The sequence below is a fragment of the Nanorana parkeri genome, unplaced genomic scaffold (assembly GCF_000935625.1).
Source record: "Nanorana parkeri isolate BGI_ZX_2015 unplaced genomic scaffold, ASM93562v1 scaffold34, whole genome shotgun sequence".
NCBI lineage: Eukaryota > Metazoa > Chordata > Amphibia > Anura > Dicroglossidae > Nanorana > Nanorana parkeri.
This window is the reverse complement of record NW_017306302.1, coordinates 2,861,137-2,883,123: the sequence shown is the minus strand read 5'-3', so window position 1 is coordinate 2,883,123 and position 21,987 is coordinate 2,861,137. Positions and strand designations below refer to the sequence as shown.

The following is a 21,987-nucleotide window of genomic DNA, read 5'->3' as shown; positions in this document are numbered from 1 at the left end:
TATATATATAATTGTTTTTGAATTATATTTTTCAGAAAAACATAAACTGTACCTCACACAGTAGAGGTCAATGTAGAGACAGCTAGTTAAACAGGATGTGTATGCCACCTAGGCGGTAATGCAATTGCAAAAAGGTAGCATCTTCTCTGGGAAGAGTATAAATAAAAGAGTCAGCGTTGCTATGCTAAAGTCAGTTGTCATGCCTTATGGATAAGATCCCTTTTGTCTTCAGTAGGTTTGATTAGGATCTTTGCTATGATCAGTGTTGTCTTCCTGAGATCAATCGTTGCTTTGATATGCTAAAAACTGTGCACGCACATGGTGATTTTGGGAATGTCGGGGCTGTGGTTGACTCTGGAAGATCATATTTATTTAAGACAGAATAGAGCCGAACATTAATTTATGGCAATCACTATTGTGCCATCCAATCACTGTCATGAGAAAGATATGATTGTGTTCTTTGGACCAATCATAGATTCACCATGTGAGTGAATGTGGCCAAATAGGATGAAAGCTGAACAGGCAGAAGCCATGGGAGCCCTTCACTGAGGAACTACTCTGACCAGAAGACTTTACTGGAAGAGAAGGACAACACTAAGCCACGACTAGAAGCCATTTTCCTGAGAACACTTAATGGCCACAAAGTCTTGTTCTACAACTAGACTAAGTGACCTTAGTGTATCCCATTGCATAAAACCATTGTATGTGCTAGAAAGGATAGATTAGTGGGTGCATGTGTGTGTATATATACAGTATATGCATAATTGTAGCAGCCTGTATGATTTATATTGTTTTACCTGTAACAAAGTAGTTTGTGCTTGTGGCATTTTTGTATAGTAAAAGTATGTTAAATTCTACTTCTGGTTCAGTTTCCTTGGCTTTACTACAAGAATCAGATGACGGCATCTTAGTCCAGGAAGTATGGGCTAATTTTGTATGATGCCTGAACATGGATGGTGTTGGTCTTCTAGTAAAAAAGCAAGATGAAGGCATTTATGGAGGGAATACTGGAATCTATCTGTGAGGTAACAAATACCTGAAAGTGCCACAGACTTGTGGGATTTTCTGAACGGAAAATCGGTAAGAGAAAGTCCATCAGAGAGGAAAGTTGTGAACTGATCCCATCAAGCGTTATTTGACCATTAACTGTAGGGGTCTCTTATATCTGGTGAGTCTATTAATTTCAGGGTGGGGGGGGCACAAGTGTGAAGGTCATCACAAGTTGAATTTTATTATTAGAGTACATGCTGCACTGAAGACACTGTTTGCTCTTTTTGATTTCATTGAGCGTATTATTGTGGTGCTATAGTAGCATCTCACTGAGTTCAATTCTTATTGTTTGATCAGATGGTTGGTTGTGATTTTACATCGATGTCCAACTGAGAGAGCTCCTAGATGGAGGTGTGATGCAGAGAGACAGTATACCATATGTGGATTAATGACATTAATTGCATATTGATCATTAGTTTTAATGGCCCACAGCATTAGGTGACCCATAGGTCACATTATCACCCTGATGAAGGGACCCAGTGCGGCCCCGAAACGTTGGTATTTTCGTTTGTGACAACTTGTCGAAATAAATGGACGTTTATTATTTGAACACCATTTATCGAGTGCTGGTGATTCCTGCTTTTCACTGTTGTTGTGCACGGCGCCATCCGTGAGTATCACTGCGAGCACCACCGTTGCTATTTGGCCGGGTATGCTGTAAGGAGTGCGGAGGACTTACTATCTTCTATCCATTGAGGGACAATTTGATGGATGCATGCGTAACTTTTGAGCACATTTGTGGAGGGTTGAACACTTTTGTCATTGCAAAGCACTGAGAATATGATTGAACATTGATAACTGTGAAATATTTAATTATTGGGACTATTGAAACAGTTAAGGACATTTATTCTCACTTTGTATTTAATTATATCGTTTGTTTTATTTATGACCACAGTGCACATTAAAATTATTGGGTTGGGTCAGGTGGATGTCATTTCACTGAGCACAGCTGCTTTATGTAAGATAGGAGCATGGATTGTGTTGTATATATTTGTAAATGCAACAAAGGAATAAGAAACAAGAAATGTTTATTACATACTGTATATTATATGTTTTACATAAAACTGTCCATAACAGAAGTCACCAGCACCAGGTCACTATGTCGCCCAGAAGAAACCCAAAACGTTGGCTGTTTGACGCATGTGACGATTGAATAAAAAGTGCTTTACTTCTTGCACATATCATTGAGTGCTGGTGACTTCTATTATGGACTGTATCTGACACGGCACCATCCGTGTTGTCACTTCAAGCACCAACCTCTTACTCAAGGTCTGTACGTTGTATGGAGTGCAGGTGATTTTGTGTTATCGATTACATAAAACTGTAACGCCAGCCATTTCTGAATGCGAAAATGAAGGAAGGGGTCATTCACAACTTCAGTTCATCCAAAGGAATTGAGAAATAAACCTCATGTACAAAACTCTTGGGAGTAGTTGTCTCACCTGCACATCTGACTCTGGTAATTTTTCTGCATCTAGAACCATGAGCTTGTTCTGGCACTGTGTATGAAAAAACAGGAGAATTAAGGAAATACTCAGGCAAAGCATCATTTGTACCTCAACATAGCAACACACCCGAATGCACTGTTAGTAAAAAAAAAAAAGGCCCTTCCTATGAAAAAATACTTCTTGTTTACACGCTCTGCATCCCCAGCCTTCCTAAACATGTCATAGAAGTGGCCCGATTTAGGTAAGGAAAAAAAAACCACTCATTTTTTTTGTGGGCAGAAGAAGAATATAGCAGCCAATTATTTATACTATCAAAGCATGGCACAGTCAAACCACGGCAGTTTCTCACCCTACATCATACCAATCCTCTTCACTTCAAAAACAAAGCAATATTTACATTACCTAACAGCTCTGCCATTAGAAGCTATAGAAGGGTTTTGTCTAGATGGGAGATCTTTCCTAAGGAGACCATGAACTATATGAAGCATCATAATGGAAAAGAAGTGAATAGAGGGCTACAGCCTATATTAACCAATCAAACTATGGGTTTGATTATGCACCTAGAAGAAAAACATGGGACCTGACTGCTTTATATCAGTACTAGCCTCTGCTGCCATTTTAATAAAAAGCCATGTTGAAATGGAAAGTCCCCTGGGAACAGATAATGGCAACTTGAGCGAATAGGATTAGATTGTGTCATTCAATTAAACCTTATACTTCACTAGGACTCCACTGACAATATCTCTACATGAGATCACACCCGCCCTGTTGGGTGTTTTTTTTTTTTTTTTTATACTATTCAGAAAACAGCAGGAGAAAGATTCAACAATGGTATAGGTAGAATTACTAAATGCCACACCACTGGAGTTCCAGGAGGCAGGTAGCCAATGATGCTTAAAAATTAAAGCTGGTGCAAACTTCTGAGGTTTTTTTCTAGTCGTTGTCAATGGAGCTTGCTCCTAAAAAATCCTGCTGGCTCCCAAGGTGGGTAGGCTGGTTCCTGAATTCCATATTAATTTGTCCTGGTTTAAAAAGGCAGTGTTATTCTGCTCATTCTACACATAGCCCACCTTCCCAGGAATGTAAACTTACACAGCGACACTCCCCCCCCCCTAATTCCCCAGATTATCTGAGATCTCGATGGATGATGACAATGGAGCGCAATTTTCAGGTATGAGGGGGTACGTAACCTCCTCTATGTAACAATACTCGGGTCTGAGCAGCCAACAACCAGGCACGAACGCTGTTACTTGGGAAGGAGTATGATGTCCTAAAGCTCAAAACAGAAGAACTTAGATGGGAAGCATGACTAGTTAAGTATACATGAGTTGGTGGGTGGACTATGTGCAGACAATGTCACTTTACCTTCAGTTAGCAGACTAACAGTGTCTCTTTAAGCCATTTGTGTCACCTAACAGTAAGGGATAGACTGACCCCCTTTATTGCACATGCCATAATATGCCTCCACTAGCCATCTATTAATTGCACAACTGTCTAGTCACAGCATGGTGAAACATGCTGCCACATCCGTCTGTATGAACCTGCAATCCTAATAACCTTTTCCATTTACGTCATTATTTTTTAGTGCATCTGATGATTTAATAAAATCAGGGAAATTCTATTATAATGGTCATCCAACCAGAATTGCATGGTTGACATTCAGGTAAGAAGACTTTACATTTTATTACATTACATCATTTTTATTATATCTGGCACACAGGCTTTTTTTCTAGAAATAAAAAAACACATCTTTCCGTGAGAAAAGTTGGATGGAAATAAATAGTATACCAGAGCCAAGGCCGTTATAAAACATCAGGCAGACTCCCAATGTGATGACAACTTTACAGTCCAATCAAGGCAGGTGATTTTTATTTTATAACCGTTTGCATGTTTTTATAACTGTCCACATTTGTGGATTTCTAAAGTAACTATGATAGAAGATCAGAACTTAGAATTTTCATAACCACTGAAGAAGATAATAGAGACATAAACATTGCTTTTGCCATGTTGGAATTCGAATGACAGAAGAAAAATGATAACCCAATGACCTCACTTACAGAGTCCTAAAAGCAAATGCAAAGGTACAAAAAGGTAAGCTGGCCATACATCAGTAAAAGTTTGAAATTCTTACAGCGCATGTGGTTTTCGTTCAAGAATCTCCATCAATTTGAGCTCAAATGCTGAGGCCATCTGCAGCCCTAGCTTCATTTCTTTCTTAAATACACTTCTCAACCCCTGCCCATCGTTACTCCCAGCATATGTTGGGAAATAGGAGGCTGAGCTTGGCTGTACCTTGAGCAAGGACACATGGACGAAGATATTGTCTGCCACCAAATCCTGCTCCCAAAATGTTCCTGGACTAGAAAACAATTCTAAACACATTTCTAAACACATTTCCTTATGGTATTCAGTCCCTTGCAAGACTCATCAAATTCTGTTCTGGTCATTTTCAAGCATGCTTCCATGACTGTTTGGATCCTGGTACAAACATGCACATTTTGGTATCCGGTTGTAATGCACTGTGGTCCAAAGTATACAAACATAGCTATCATTTTGATTTATCCAATTACCCTGGATCCGTGCAAGGCCTTACTTAAAAGACCCGATGGCATTAAGTCCCGTCAATCTAAGCTCTTACCATATATTTTACAGCCACCAAGCAGGTCATTGCTAAATCGTGGAAAACCCTGACTTTACATTTCCATGAAGTTAGGAATAGGATAAAGACAATCTGCTCACAGTTGTGGATCCAAGCCACCATTCATTTTAAAGGAGAACTAGGAGTTGAGTGAAAAATCACTCATCCTCATAGTTGGAGCCAACGTGTGACAATGAAACTGTCAACTGCCGGCTCAATAGATCGGAAAGAGAGCAAACACATACCATCGTTCGCTCACTTCTCGATCATCTCCCTGCAGAGAGCCGTGACCATCAGTCACCACTCCCTGCAGGGATTCCCTCTGTTTAATGTCACTTTAATGGACTCCAGCATTTAGCAATGGGAGCATTGATTTGTGAAGGGACTGTAGCAGCAGTGATCTCTAGCAGTCTGTCTGTGTTTTGCAGCATGTATCCAGTCTTCAACCACTCCTGTAGCATACAGAATCAAACACCGCGCCAGCAGATTTTGATTCAAGAGAGTATTAATTAATGATGTTCAGGAGTGCAGGGCGATAACGGGGCGGCTCTCACCAGGTTCAGAACAACCTCAGCACTGCAAGACAAGACACAGAGAGCGCCTCCATCGCATAAAAACTTTTTAATAAACGAATAAAAACAAATGGTATAAAAGGTACTCACAAAAGGACGAATAAAAACAGGCATAAAAGGGTCAGAACGAAATGGTGCATATCCACCGGCTGTTCGTCTTACCTGGTAGTGAAGTGGTTTGCGCGTTTCAGAGGTCACGGCTCCTTCCTCAGAACCAATTGGGAGTATTCTGAGGAAGGAGGCGTGACCTCTGAAACGCGTAAACCACTTCACTACCAGGGAAGACGAACAGCCGGTGGATATGCACCTTTCGTTCTGACCCTTTTATGCCTGTTTTTATTCGTCCTTTGTGAGTACCTTTATACCATTTTTGTATTTGTTTATTAAAAAGTTTTTATGCGATGGAGGCGCTCTCTGTGTCTTGTCTTGCACTCCTGTAGCATATCAGCAGTCTGTGACCACCTCCTCAGGTATGTCTACAGTCTTCTGTAGCATTACGTATACTGAAAATTATGTGCGGCCCTTTGGTGATGTCAAGGGTTGCAGTTGAGGCCCCCTTTACAATTGCTTAAGAGGTGACAGATTGACGAGCAGTTTGGCTGGCTTTTTATGGTCCTCTAGGGTATTTGAGAGAAAAGGATTTTGATCCCTCCTTTCCATGCAACCTCAGAGGATTTCAGACATATGCAAATCAGCAGGGCCAGATCGGCATAATGGTGGCACTGGCACCACATGTATTGATATGTTCAAACAAATTGATCTTTTAATGCAATTAAAACTGATTGAGCTGAATAAAAATTACAAACCAAAGATCATCTACTGGATCGATCTAGTGAGCTCTCAATCGAGTGGCAGAATTTAGTTGATTGCTTCTGATTGATCAAGCAAATATGAGTTTAGTAGAAAGAACAAGGATATGTGTGCTATGAATATGTGCATTAGTGTACGCTTGCCTTCCTTAAGATTTGTCAAGCTACTGTTAGGAGCAGAGGCGTAACTAGAAACTTCAGGGCCCGGGTGCAAGAAACCACAAAGAGCCCCTCCAATAGCTTCTACAGTTGGGGAATGACAGCTGAGGGACCAGAAGTGGTGCAATCAGGATTGCTTCCACCCCCATTTAGCGGGAAGGAGATCAGCAAACGCATGTTCCCCAGTCTCCTTCCCCGCATCCCACCAACACTCGTGATGCTGGTCCCAGACCCACAGGAGGGGCAGCGGAGTCGGGGAAGAAAGGGGGGTGTGTTCAGTGGGTGTGGGGGAGCACTACACTCGCCCCTGGAAGCAATTTGGTGGTAGCTCAGCCACAATCGCTTCCAGTGTCAGCGTTTAGCAGGGCCAGGTCCTCTTCTTCCGTTCTGCCACATCCCACCTCCCCCAAGTGGCAGAACGCCAGGGTCCGGTCCCACATGCGACTGCTGCAACCCTGGTAGTTCCGCCAGTGGTTAGGCACATGTAGGAATTGTTCGTATTGTTCAGTTTATTTCCATATTCGTGTGAATTTTCCTTTGCTACAATGCCGGCCATATTTGCTTTGTTGGATTTGGCACATACATTTATTGAGGGGGTCTTCAGCTTTCTTGAGTGAGTCTGGGTTCTGGTTCTTGCTGTACCTTTAATGAGAATGACCTTACCACCAAGTTATGTGTGCTCTCAATGTACTCAGGTTGGGAGCTCAGATAGTTTAGAGACACTTTGTAGAATTGCCTTGATATGGAAATTAGTATATTTGCAAATGTGTGCAACAAAAACGTATTTTTATACTGTACAGCTAATGTTTTTACACATTCTACACACAGATGAGAAAGCAACACAAGCAATACAGATAGAATGTCATTTTCTTGCTAGGCTTGCTTTATATTAAATTTTGCGAGTGTGTAGTTCCTTTAACCCTTTCGCTGCCAAGCCCTCCGGAACATTTTTCAATTCAGCTGGCCACGCCATTTTTGCAATTTTTCCCATTGATTTGATTTTCAAGTGCTGCGTTGCTAACGTTTGTAAAAGATCCCCCAAACCATATATTTTCTGAAAGCGAAGGCCCGGTAGAATAAAAAGATGGTGATACTAAATTTGTAGGCCCTGCGATAATTGCGCAAATGTTTCTCAAATTAATATTAAACCGATAAAAATACACAATTCAATTGATAAAACACACTAAAATCGGTATCAGCGGACAAAAAAAATAATAATTTCCTGACTAAATCTAAAAGATAAAACTGTATTGAGTTAATAAATAACAAATATTTGCAAATTTGAAATTGCGCCTTTTTGCGAAAAGGTAAAAAATGAAGGTACGCAAAACTGTAAATAAGCGACTATTGTTAAAAAATTGTTTTTGCGCGGTGTTGGCGTTTGTGTTGTGATAAAATGATACATGCGTATATTTAATTACAACACAAGGTATCACAACGCATGGCAATGCGTCACAAAGCTTTGCCATGCGCTGCCACAGTTAATTTAATGTTGTTTTTTTAAAAGAAAAAAAATCATGCACTGCGATGCGTTCTAACAACGCACTGCAGCGCATGTGCATGGCGTACACCACAGTTTGTGTATGTTATGTGGGGGGAGAGGGGGGTTGTGCTTTTTTCTATTCGTTTTTTTTACACATTTAAAAAAAATGTAAATTTTTTTTTGACATTTTTTATATTTATTTTTAAATGTAATTTTTTTTGACATTTTTTAATAATTTTGTTTGTTTTTTGTTTTACTGTTGGGGGGGCTACGGTGAAATATCTGTGGTCTAAACAGACCCCTGACATTTCCCTTTTGAAATAGAAATTGAGTCATCAATTTCTTTTTCTGCAGCCTCAGCACTCAATGAATGGGAAGCACTCAGTACAGAGGCTTCCCATTAATTCAGAAACTAATGATAGTAAAAATATCTTACTATCATTAGTTTATGAATGGGGAGGAGCCTCTGTAGTGAGTGCTACTCCCCATTCATAAATTCTTGAATGAACAGGCTGTGATGTAAATCACACCCTGTTCATTCATAACTGGGGACACATAGTACTATGTGTCCCCAGTTATTTACAAACAGCGGAGTGATCAGACGATCACTCCGGTGTTTGCTCTGCACAGGAGGATTGATAAATATCAATGATATTTATCGATTCCCCCCCGCTCGGCCACGCACAGAGCTGCTGTCATCCGAAAATTGACAGGATGACAGCGGCTGCTCGCTCCCCTGCCGGTGATTTTACTTCGGATCCCCAATGCCACAGATCCTACAAGCGGGGATCCATGCCGACACAGTTCCCTGCCTGAAGCGCCTCCAGGCAGGGATTAGAGACTGCAGATGCCGGCGCCTGGTATTTTTGCTAATAGCTGTAATCAGCGGCATGTGAGCCGCTGATGACAGCTATTAATTTGAAGGGGACAGCTATTAATTTGAAGGGGACAGTCTACTGAACAGTTCTGCTATAAGCTTTAGCGACCATGAGCTTATAGCAGAACTGTAAATGCCACCGACGTAAGGCATACTGAGCTGGCCATCCGGGAACACTTTTGTTCCGCCGTATGCCTTACGGCGGTGGCAGCGAAAGGGTTAAAAGACCAGTAAAAAAATGTTATTTCATGTAATACTGCTAATAACATTCAAAAATACTAAACATTCAGGGGTACCAACTTCTAATTATACACATACCTGCTTCATGTCTGTCCATAGGTCTTCACACTCCTGTATCAACTCATTCTTAGCTTCCTCGCTGACTTTTGTATCAGAATCTAGATCAGGCGGTAACTCATGTTGGTATGTGGACATGTGCCGTGCAAGCAGCTCCGTCTGGAAGACAAAAAAGGCCCGTGAAGAATTAAATCTGCCAATTACATCCCATTTCTGAAATGAGGACAGATGGAAATATCTGAACATACAGAAGGTGTTGAGCTTTGTCCCGTGGGATGAGTTCCCAATATAGAATATTTACATTTAAAATATACACTATATTACAGTAAAACTGAGCTGTAAGAAACCCGAAGGCTAGTGTTGCTGTCCTCGTGAAAATGCTGCTTACCTGGCTGGTATACTGATCTAATGGCTTCAATACTTCCCAAGTCACAGACCCAGAACAAATATGCATCTAAAGAGTTCACTCAAAGTACTGAAATCAGCAAACTAGCAAAACTGTTTAGCAACTATCATTTTCGTGTCACCAATGGCGGTTTCTATACTGTGTTTAACCAGGTCACATAACCTCACTGTAATTTGGAAAAATGACAACCACTCCTGTAGGGAAAAAGCTACTTTTGGGTAAGTCTGTACACCCAATGATGCAGTAGGAACTTTGCTGTCCTATTCCAGTACAATGATTCAATTAATGTGTCTTAGTGTATACTGTACTGACACCAGTGCGAGCTATCAGGCAGCATTCTTACGCGCTTTTGTTCTGGAAACAGAAAAACAATCCTTTTCTCGTGGGTGACCAAAAACAAGAGCTAAATGGGGGGCTCTGGAGGCAAGAGGGTCATGAATCCAGTAATCGTGTTATTAAAAACAGATCTTAATTTTTGTAAATGTATCCTGTTAAGTTGAATGCTTAGGCTGGATGACACAAACTCATTGATAAAACACTGCTCAAAAAAATAAAGGAACACTTTGAAAACACATCAGATCTCAATGGGGAAAAATATCATGCTGGATATCTACTGTATACTGGACTAGATAATGTGTTAGGAACGAAAGGATGCCACATCGTTTGATGGAAGTGAAAAATTATCAACCTACAGAGAGCTGAATTCAAAGACACCCCAAAATCAAAGTGAACAAATGATGCTGCAGGCTAGTACATTGTGCTGAAATTCCATTGCAGCAACTCAAATTGGTACTCATTAGTTTGTAAGGCCCCCCACGTGCTTGTATGGATGCCTGACAACGTCGGGACATGCTCCTAATGAGACGACGGATGGTGTCCTGGGGCATCTCCTCCCAGATCTGGACCAGGGCATCACTGAGCTCCTGAACAGACTGAGGTGCAACCTGGCGTCGTCGGATGGACCGAGACATAACGTCCTAGAGGTGTTCTATTGGATTCAGGTCAGATAAGCGTGGGGGCCATTCAGTGGTTTAAATTCCTTCATCCTCAAGGAACTGGCTGCATACTCTCGCCACTTGAGGCTGAGCATTGTCGTGCACCAGGAACCAAAAGACAAACGTAAGGGCGCAAGGCTAGAGGGACTATGAAACTAATTGAAACATAGTGAGGGAAGCGAGAGGAGAAGAAACACTTACTTTTAAGTAGGTCTCGGGACCGGATGGATGTAGAACAGTGGAGGAGATCGTGGAGTCCGACGTGTAAATCAGTGAAGGCTGGTGTGTTGCCTCGGGTGGCTCATCTCAGGGAAATGAGAAGAGAGGAGTGGACAGGGGTGCAGGTGATGGCACACACAATGTGTCCGTGTCCCCGCTGAAGCGATGTAGAGTGCCGGTGATGTGAAGACTGACGTCAGGCTGGGCTGCAGCAGCGGGTGGAGGAACTCGAGCTGTGAGATGGACGTGACTGGGCCAGTGCCCGTGCCGTGGTGATGATGTAGGATGGTAAATCGGCCGGGATGATGGTGAGGTGAAGAGGGATCAGGTTGGTAAGGTGGTATGTGAATGCTCGGGAGCAACGCATTTCGAGGATGTTACCTCTTTGTCAAGCTCAATCGGAATGGTGTAACGGCGGCGGGAAACCGACGATTTAAATGTGACAGCTGGGCGGAGTTTGGAGGCGGTAAGCGGCACCGCCGTGAGTGACAGCTGTTCAGTCTCGACGTATGCCTGGGGGTTCCGTGTGTGCCTTACATATGGGGATAATTCAAAAGACTGTGAATGAGGTATTTATGGGAAGCGAAGAACAATAGTAAGTTATGAAACTAAAGTGTGAACATAGAAACTCTGAGTGATTCATTAAGAGCGACATGATAGTCTTTGGTATGACGAACGATCTTTTGAGTCGAGCGGGGATGAGCAGGGCATTCAATAAAAAGGGTTAAAAAGTTCCGTGGTGATGTGCTGAGACTGTGGCTCCAGGTATTGCGTGTGGATATATGCATGAATGTGTATGTAAGAAGAGGCTATTAAATCTTGATTCGTAGTTTGGGGCTTGTATTGAGAATAATCTGTATAAAGAGAAGTCTATTTAGTATTCATAGTGTAAAGGTGAAGAATTTGGGGGTGAATTGGAGCTTAGATGACACAAAATATAAAATGAATAAATCATTTTTTTTAAAAGTTATAATTAAAATTTAAAAATTGTTGGATTTAAAAATATGTGTCGATTATGAAAATTAAAATATATAGGGGGATTAGAAAAAGGGGCAAGAGCACTCGAGTGATCAGGTTTCTGTATAGGCATGCGGCTCGGACTGATAGTAGATGCCTATGAGAGACCTGTGCTTGTGCTGATGGACACGAACATCTATAAGGGGGCGGAGCCAATTCGATCGTGTGTCCAGAGCCTTAGGTGGGCCTCAATTAATTATAAAACAGTTACAATTTCCAATTCCTCATTTAACCCTGTTGGAGCGAGAGTGTTGAGTTTGTAGATCCAAAAAGTTTCTTGTCTACATAACTTTTGGAAACGCACGGCTGGGGAAAAGTGGTCTGGGATGTGTTCGATAGCAAAAACACGTAAATCCTGTATGCGTTTGCTATGTTTGATGGCGAAATGTCTGGGGACACTGTGGTCACAGTTGCCTTCTGCAATAAAGCGTCTGTGGTCCCCTATCCTTTTTCTTAACGGGCGGATGGTACGGCCAATATATATTAAATTGCACGGGCATTTTAGACCATACACTACATGGTCGTGTGAGCAAGTGATGAATTGTTTTATGGAATAGCTATTGTCTAAATGGTCAGTGAAGGATGATTGCCCGTGAGTAATAAACTGACAAGTGAGGAAACGAGGTTTTTTGCATTGATGTGTCCCTACCCTATTGTCAAACTGCAGGTGTAATGTGTTGTTAGAGTGCATGGTCGTGATCCTGCTCGGTGCTATTTTGTTCCTAAGGTTACGGGCTTTTCTAAAAGTGACTGCGGGTTTAGTGGAGATAAACGGGCCTAGTTTGGGGTCTTGCTTTAAAATGTGCCAGTTCTTACAGATTATGCTTTGTATTTTGTTGTGGTTATGGTTAAATGTGGTGATGAATCTAGTTTGTGCTTCAGACTCCGGGCGTTCGTGTATGTTTCGTGTGGGCGGATGTATGAAGGTTGAGTATGCATTGTGGATGAGTGTGTCAGGGTAGGCTTTTTCTTGGAATTTTTTAGCAAGCAATTTGCTGTGTGTTGAAGTCTGTTAGTTTAGAACAGTTCCGTTTTAATCTGCAGAATTGGCTTTTGGGAATGTTTTGGAGCCATCTAGGGTGATGGCTGCTGTGGAAATGTACGTAGGAGTTGCCGCTAGTGGGTTTTGTGTGGTTACTAGTGGTGATAGTGGATCGTCGGAGGATAGTTCAAGGTCTAAGAAGACTAATTTAACTGGGTCAGCCACGTATGTGAAGGAAAGGCCCAGTTCATTGTGGTTACAGTGGGCCACAAAGGATGGTATGGACTCTGTGGGGCCGTCCCAAATGATGACAATATCGTCTATGTAACGTCCATAGAAGACGATGTGGGACGCGAACGGATTGTGGGCCCATATGGAATGGTTCTCCCAGAAACCCATAGTTAAGTTGGCATAGCTGGGGGCGTAATTGGCCCCCATAGCTGTGCCTCTGATTTGTAGGTAGAAAGATTCCATGAATGCAAAATAGTTATGTTCAAGTGTGAACTTAGTGCAGTTCACAATGAACTGTGCCTGTTTATGATGTAAAGTGGAATGGGAAGATAAATGATATTGCAATGCGTTCAACCCTACATCATGTGGTATGGAGGTGTATAGAGAGGTGACATCTAAGGAAAGCCATGTGTATGAGGAGTGCCATTGATAGTTGGAGAGGATTTGTATCAGATGGCCAGAATCTTTGATGTATGAGGGTAAATTTTGTAACAATGGTTGTAGGAAGTGGTCGATATAAACTGATAGTCCACTAGTGAGGCTGTCAGTGCTAGCGATGATGGGTCACCCCGGGGGTACAGTGGCATTTTTATGAATTTTCGGGAGGTGATAGAAGTGCGGGGTGTGGGGATGTGGTGGGTAAAGAAATGCCCTTTCTTTCTTTGTCAGAATGGATTCATTGGAGGCGGTTTCAAGGAGTTGAAGAAGCTCCGTTTTATAGGTGTTGAGTGGGCCTGCCGTTAGGTGGGTGTAGGTGGACTGATCGCCTAGGAGCCTATGGGCTTCAGATAGGTAGTCCGTGCGGTTTTGGACTACGATTCCGCCCCCTTTGTCTGCCTGTTTGATGATAAGGTCGTGATTGGAGGTGAGTTCTTTTAAGGCTCTAAATTCGGGGAGCTAAGGTTGTGATGATGCTGAGCGTTTTTGCACATCAGGAGAAGATCTGAGTCATAGCTGGGGGCGTAATTGGCCCCCATAGCTGTGCCTCTGATTTGTAGGTAGAAAGATTCCATGAATGCAAAATAGTTATGTTCAAGTGTGAACTTAGTGCAGTTCACAATGAACTGTGCCTGTTTATGATGTAAAGTGGAATGGGAAGATAAATGATATTGCAATGCGTTCAACCCTACATCATGTGGTATGGAGGTGTATAGAGAGGTGACATCTAAGGAAAGCCATGTGTATGAGGAGTGCCATTGATAGTTGGAGAGGATTTGTATCAGATGGCCAGAATCTTTGATGTATGAGGGTAAATTTTGTAACAATGGTTGTAGGAAGTGGTCGATATAAACTGATAGTCCACTAGTGAGGCTGTCAGTGCTAGCGATGATGGGTCACCCCGGGGGTACAGTGGCATTTTTATGAATTTTCGGGAGGTGATAGAAGTGCGGGGTGTGGGGATGTGGTGGGTAAAGAAATGCCCTTTCTTTCTTTGTCAGAATGGATTCATTGGAGGCGGTTTCAAGGAGTTGAAGAAGCTCCGTTTTATAGGTGTTGAGTGGGCCTGCCGTTAGGTGGGTGTAGGTGGACTGATCGCCTAGGAGCCTATGGGCTTCAGATAGGTAGTCCGTGCGGTTTTGGACTACGATTCCGCCCCCTTTGTCTGCCTGTTTGATGATAAGGTCGTGATTGGAGGTGAGTTCTTTTAAGGCTCTAAATTCGGGGAGCTAAGGTTGTGATGATGCTGAGCGTTTTTGCACATCAGGAGAAGATCTGAGTAAGTGACGTGGTAAAAGGTGTCGATGAATGAACCCTTAGAATGTAACGGATAGAAAGTGGATTTGGGTTTGAAGGGAGTGTGGATGATGTCAGCCTCTAACGTAGTGTCTGTGGTGAAGTGGTAAGACGAGTGCGGGTCGGCTAGGTCGCACAGGATCTCAAAAGTATCAAGGTCAATGTCATCCGTAAGGGTAGTGTTACTGGATGTGTTGTGGGACGCAGGAAGAGTGGGGATGGTTTGTGCGTTTGGTTTTTTATTTCCATAGTGTCTTTTGAGGGTTAGTGTGCGAATGAACCTGTTGAGGTCTACAAACAGCGTGAAAGGATTGGGTTTGGTAGTAGGGGCAAAATTAAGGCCTTTTTGAAGTAGTGATATCTCGTGTGGATTGAGGGTGTGACTGGATAAATTGAAGATCTTAATCGTAGAAGGTTCTAGTTTGTTGTTTTTCCTTTTTTGGACCAGGTTTTCCTGTTCTGTTGCCTCTTCTGGTGACTTTCTTTTTAGTTTGGGTGGGTGTGGGTGGCCCATGTCTAAAAAAGACCTGGTGTCAGCTTGGCGGGTATGGGGTAGTGGTGACGTAGGGGTCTCTGTGACTAAATTGTCATTATTGTGAATCGTGGGGTTGGGGATAGGGGACTGGGAGGTTGGGTGAGTGGAGTGAGTGGAGCTGGTTGGGGAGGTACTTATCGCTCGGGTGGCTCCCTGGCGGTCTGTGGTGTGTGGGGGACTAGATGTGTTGGGACAGAGGGTATGAACTGGTAAGTTCCGTTGGGATTGGGGGTGAAGAGTATTTAATTGGTGGTGGGTGGTGTGAGCTATATAGTTTCATAACTAACTATTTTTCTTCGCTTCCCATAAATGCCTCATTCACAGTCTTTTGAATTATCCCCACATGTAAGGCACACACGGAACCCCCGGGCATACGTCGAGACTGAACAGCTGTCACTCACGGCGGTGCCGCTTACCGCCTCCAAACTCCGCCCAGCTGTCACATTTAAATCGTCGGTTTCCCGCCGCCGTTACACCATTCCGATTGAGCTTGACAAAGAGGTAACATCCTCGAAATGCGTTGCTCCCGAGCATTCACATACCACCTTACCAACCTGATCCCTCTTCACCTCACCATCATCCCGGCCGATTTACCATCCTACATCATCACCACGGCACGGGCACTGGCCCAGTCACGTCCATCTCACAGCTCGAGTTCCTCCACCCGCTGCTGCAGCCCAGCCCGACGTCAGTCTTCACATCACCGGCACTCTACATCGCTTCAGCGGGGACACGGACACATTGTGTGTGCCATCACCTGCACCCCTGTCCACTCCTCTCTTCTCATTTCCCTGAGATGAGCCACCCGAGGCAACACACCAGCCTTCACTGATTTACACGTCGGACTCCACGATCTCCTCCACTGTTCTACATCCATCCGGTCCCGAGACCTACTTAAAAGTAAGTGTTTCTTCTCCTCTCGCTTCCCTCACTATGTTTCAATTAGTTTCATAGTCCCTCTAGCCTTGCGCCCTTACGTTTGTCTTTTGGTTCCACAAGTACAGGCACTCCTCCTGTCTCCCAGGGCTGCAAGCGAGGCAGAGCGACAGTATCCCATTCCCACGGCCCAATCCGAGAGCGCTGTCCGTACTATTCTTATGTGCTTTTTGTCGTGCACCAGGAGGAACCCAGGACCCACTGCACCAGCGTAGGGTCTGACAATGGGTCCAAGGATTTCATCCCAATACCTAATGGCAGTCAGGGTGCCATTGTCTAGCCTGTAGAGGTCCGTGCGTCCCTCCATGGCTATGCCTCACTGATCCACCACCAAACCGGTCATGCTGAACGATGTTACAGGGAGCATAACGTTCTCCATGGCTTCTCCAGACCCTTTCACGTCTGTCACATGTGCTCGGGATAAACCTGCTCACATCTGTGAAAAGCACAGGGCGCTAGTGGCAGACCAATTCTGGTGTTCAATGGCAAATGCCAATCGACCTCCACAGTGCCGGGCAGTGAGCATAGGGCCCACTAGAGGATGTTGGGCCCTCAGGCCACCCTCATGAAGCCTGTTTCGGATTGTTTGGACAGAGGCATTCACACCAGTGTCCTGCTGGAGGTCATTTTGTAGGGCTCTGGCAGTGCTCATCCTGTTCCTCCTTGCTCAAAGGAGCAGATACCGGTCCTGCTGATGGGTTAAGGACCTTCTACGGCCCTGTCCAGCTCTCCTAGAGTAACTGCCTGTGTCCTGGAATATCCTCCATGCTCTTGAGACTGTGCTGGGAGATACAGCAAACCTTCTGGCAATGGCACGCATTGATGTGCCATCCTGGAGAAGCATGCCTGTGCAACCTCTATAGGGTCCAGGTATCGCCTCATGCTACCAGTAGTGACACTGACTCTAGCCAAATACAAAACTAGTGAAAAACAGTCAGAAAAGATGAGTAAGGAAAAAAAATGTCAGTGGCCTCCACCTGTAAAACCATTCCTGTTTTGGAGGTTGTCTCATTTTTGCCCATCTAGTGCACCAGTTGTTAATTCTACTGAATAACAACCCCCTCTGCTACTTAACTGACCTGATCAATATCCCAGGAGTTTCACTGACTTGATGCTATACTCTGATTAAAAAGTGTTCCTTTAATTTTCTTGAGCAGTGTATTATCTCATAACCATGTCCAAAGCAAGTCAGTGCTTTGTAAAAGGAAAAGGCATTTACTCCATCTGTTGTTATCAGGCCCATTTCCTTCTGTTTAACCAGTATGTTAAAGCTGGCCATACATTGGATTGAATGTCGGCTGTTTCCTGGTGAATCAACCAGAAGTTCAATTTGTGGGTGGTCCTATCGGCATTACCCGGCTCAGCAAACTTTGATCTGGAAACTGATGGAGCTGGGGGTAAAACTGTCAGCTGATCAGTGACTGCAGCAACTCAGCTGTTCATCATATGTAGCATAGCGCAGATAATATTAGAAGATCTATACATGGTAGGGATGTCCCGATACCGATGCTAGTACCGGTATCGGGGCCGATAGAGGGCATTTTCAGAAGTACTTGTACTCCTGAAAATGCCCCGATGCATAGACCAGATACCGGCCCTTTAATTTTTTTTTAACTAGCTTCGGCCATTGACCCGCATAGCCCCTCCCCCGGAATACCTCTCCACCAAACGCAGGCTCCCTCTGCGCTCTGACCTCTCCGGACGGAAGTGTGACAGCATGGCGGGCGGGAAGGGTTATGTGTGGACAGTCTTTTCTCCCTGCTGGTGCTGGTGCTGGCTGCAGAGCTCGGTGTCCCTTTCACAGACCGCTGTAGCCAGCATGAGATGGGAGAAGAGACTATGGCTGTGAAATCCCCTGTTGCCCCCCTCCCCTCTGTACATTAGCTGCTGCTCCTCCGTGTCCCCTCCTTTTCAACTTGGTAAAACTGTTTGCTTTTGGTAATATATCACAAAGTGTGAGATGTCCGTGCTCCTTATGTGTAATGCAATCACCCGACCTACACACCAGTTGTCACTCTCAATGAAAGAAAAGAATGTCCGTTCAGTGTGCTCACGGGGGAGGAGAGAAGCTGTAAATCTTGTTTTCACACAGAACAGACCTTCTCTTCTTTCATTGAGAGGGAAAACTTCTGTGTACGTCTCGTGAGGGCATTATTATTAAACACATAAGGAGCAGCTTTACAGTAATGAGTGTGCAGCGCCCATAAGTGCAGATTTTATAAATTTATCACATAAGGAGCACCGACATCTGTCACTGAGATACATCACCAAAAGCAAACAGTTTCATCAAGTGGAAAAGGAATGGACACTTGTAACAATAGCCAGCCTGCTATTGGATATTTTAAATTGCAATAGCAGGCTGGCTATTGTACCTGCTCATTGCCTGTTGTCAATCAGCAGAGAGGACCTGATTGAGAACTTTGTCTTCCGTTACTTCCTTTGCTGATTGACAGCAGGCAGTGGGCGGGTACAATAGCCAGCCTGCTATTGGCTATTGCAATTTAAAATATTCAATAGCAGGCTGGCTATTGCTCCCAGCCACTGCCTGCTGTATTTACATTCAGTGAAGTAGAAAGGTGACACTAGGTCTAAAAGACCCCTAATGTCACCTTAAAGAGAACCTGTCGCCTCCAATGCACGCAGCACTGGTGAGAAACTGCCCTAAAAGCATTAGTCTGTATTGTTTTAGAAAAAAATGTCACATATCTCTTTAAGAAAAAGTATCGGTAATTGGTATCGGCAAGTACAGGAGGGACAGTACTTGTTCTTGAAAAAGTGGTATCGGGACATCCCTAATACATGGTTATAGAAGTGGTTTTGTAAGGCGATGATACAATTTCCATACTAATGAATTCACCTACCTCTTTGAGAAGTGCATCCAGGTTATCCTGAAAAGAAAAACAAGAAATTGTCAGGAGAAAAACCCAAGACTGCTGCCATGATGTCTACTCTAAATCTAGATGACTGTGACCACACATGCTAAAGGATGATATTCAATTTTCTTATTGTAAACCTGGTACAAACCAGCCATGTGGTAAGAAGACACATAAGCAGAGGTTACATGCAGTGTAGAGTGCAGGAAAAATATCGTTATTTACAAAGAAATCTTCCGTTTCTGTAAAAGCCAAGCTTGGCCTCAATCCTCACCGGTCAATCATATTAAAGGACCAAGAGGAAGGCTTTGGGGTCATCGTGGCCAAACTTGCTTTCTACGGGAAAAGCTGAGGCGTCATGTTTTTATATATGCACCTATTGTGACATGGGATATGCAAAGAAGATAAAGGATAGGTCATGGCTGTCAGATCTAGGTAAGTATACATATGTGGAGGGGGAGGGTGGGTTAGCAGCCATGACAAATTTCCAATGATCACCCATGTAACTGGCAAATGTTTACTGACCTCCAATGTAAGGGCCAAATTTCCACTGACCTCCAATGCAAGGGGAACATTTTCCTCTGACCACCAGAAGTAAGGGCCAAATTTCTACTGACTTCCAATGTAAGGGCCAAATATTCACTGAACACCAATGTAAGGGTCAATTTTCCACTGACCACCAATGTAAGGGCCAAATATCCACTGACCTCCAATGAAGGGGGGCAATTTTCCTCTGACCACCAATGTAAGGGCCAAATATCCACTGACCACCAATGTAAGGGGGTAATTTTCCTCTGACCACCAATGTAAGGGCCAAATTTCCACTGACCTCTACAGCAAGGGGGCAATTTTCCTCTGACCACCAATGTAAGGGACACATTTCTACAGACTTCCAATGTAAGGGCCAAATTTTCACTGACCACCAATGTAAGGGTCAAATTTCCACTGGCCACCAATGTAAGGATCAAATTTCCACTGGCCACCAATGTAAGGATCAAATTTCCACTGACCACCAATGTAAGGGCCAAATTTCCACTGACCTCTACAGCAAGGGGGCAATTTTCCTCTGACCACCAATGTAAGGGACACATTTCTACAGACTTCCAATGTAAGGGCCAAATTTTCACTGACCACCAATGTAAGGGTCAAATTTCCACTGGCCACCAATGTAAGGATCAAATTTCCACTGGCCACCAATGTAAGGATCAAATTTCCACTGACCACCAATGTAAGGGCCAAATTTCCACTGACTTTCAATGTAAGGGGGGCAATTTTCCTCTGACCACCAATGTAAGGGCCAAATTTTCACTGACCTCCAATGAAGGGGGGCAATTTTCCTCTGACCACCAATGTAAGGGCCAAATTTTCACTGACCTCCAATGAAGGGGGGCAATTTTCCTCTGACCACCAATGTAAGGGCCAAATATCCACTGACCACCAATGTAAGGGGGTAATTTTCCTCTGACCACCAATGTAAGGGCCAAATTTCCACTGACCACCAATGTAAGGGCCAAATTTCCACTGACCACCAATGTAAGGGCCAAATTGCCACTGACCACCAGTGATTCGGAAAACTTACCTTTTCAGGGAACCCTATTCCACCTCCTCTATGCGTTTGCAAGGCACTGCACAAACAGTTGGTGCTATATAAAACCTGTATAATAATAAAAATGGGGGCAATTCCCACTGACCTCCAATGTGGGGGTCACCTCTACACAAACCACTAATCTTAGGGGGGCACCACAATTTTTTATGTCTGCATTTCTTTTCATCAAACCATTATTTGTTTCACGGTTAACACTGAAAACCTTTTTGTTGTGTACAGCAGATGGTGTTACACAATGACCTGCCCTGGGGGTCAGATACTCTGGGTACACCGCGGCCCTTATTCTTTATTGAAAACGTTCTACAACTTACTCAACAAGCTAAGTTACTGTGAGCTGAGTGTAGAATTATTTTTAGGCGGGTCCCACGAGACCTGGCGTGACAAAATGGTTGACTGCGGGACTGGAAAATCTGGTCCTGAAAATTTCCCCAACAGGACTCACATTGCCGAACAAAAACCCAAATCTGACAGTGACCTGTTGCTGCCGGCATATATCAATACTGTGCCACTGCAAACATGTACTCGTGGCCCCCAGCAGTGGTACTGCGCTGTCACAGACAGCTCCTGTTCTATCAAAGTTTGCGACTACTGTACGTTGAAATGTGTGACCGATCATGAGGTCACACATTTTAACGTAATCACACCCAGTTTTTCAGAAGTGAAATGTGTGACCGCCCATTAGGTCAAACATTCCAACACTTTGTCAGCTGTTCCAGGGCAGATCGCATGTGCGGGAGAACTGATCTGCCCTGGAACAGCTGATCGGTCCTCAAATGTCACTTCTATCTGACTTTGTGAGTGCGATCTAACATTCTACCGCACATTTGAGGACCGATCAGCTGTTCCAGGGCAGATCAGTTGCCCTGCACATGCAATGCCAATCTGCCCTGGAACAGCTGACAAAGCGTTGGAATGTTTGACCTAATGGGCGGTCAAACATTCCACTAATGTAAAACTCGGCGGGTTTACGTTAAAATGTGTCCACATGACCGGCCACACATTCTAACGTAGTCACAATCTTTGAAAGAACGGCTCCAACTCACTGTTTACAATCAGGAGCTGGTAGGACAGGCTCCAGATCACATGATCCCTGTACCAGCCAATCAGAGTGATCACACTG

General features: G+C 43.8%; 1 protein-coding gene across 1 annotated transcript in view; it reads right to left on the bottom strand.

Moving 5' to 3' along the window:
• The window catches only part of CENPK (centromere protein K), a 42,144-nt gene that overhangs the window by 19,457 nt on the left and 700 nt on the right, over positions 1–21,987 (bottom strand). Inside the window, exons 2-4 of the mRNA XM_018569243.1 lie at positions 19,250–19,276; positions 9,355–9,492; positions 2,493–2,549 (exon numbers count right to left, since the gene is read on the bottom strand). Coding sequence (XP_018424745.1) covers positions 2,493–2,549; positions 9,355–9,492; positions 19,250–19,276 — 222 coding nt within the window. The remainder of the gene's footprint in view (positions 1–2,492; positions 2,550–9,354; positions 9,493–19,249; positions 19,277–21,987) is intronic.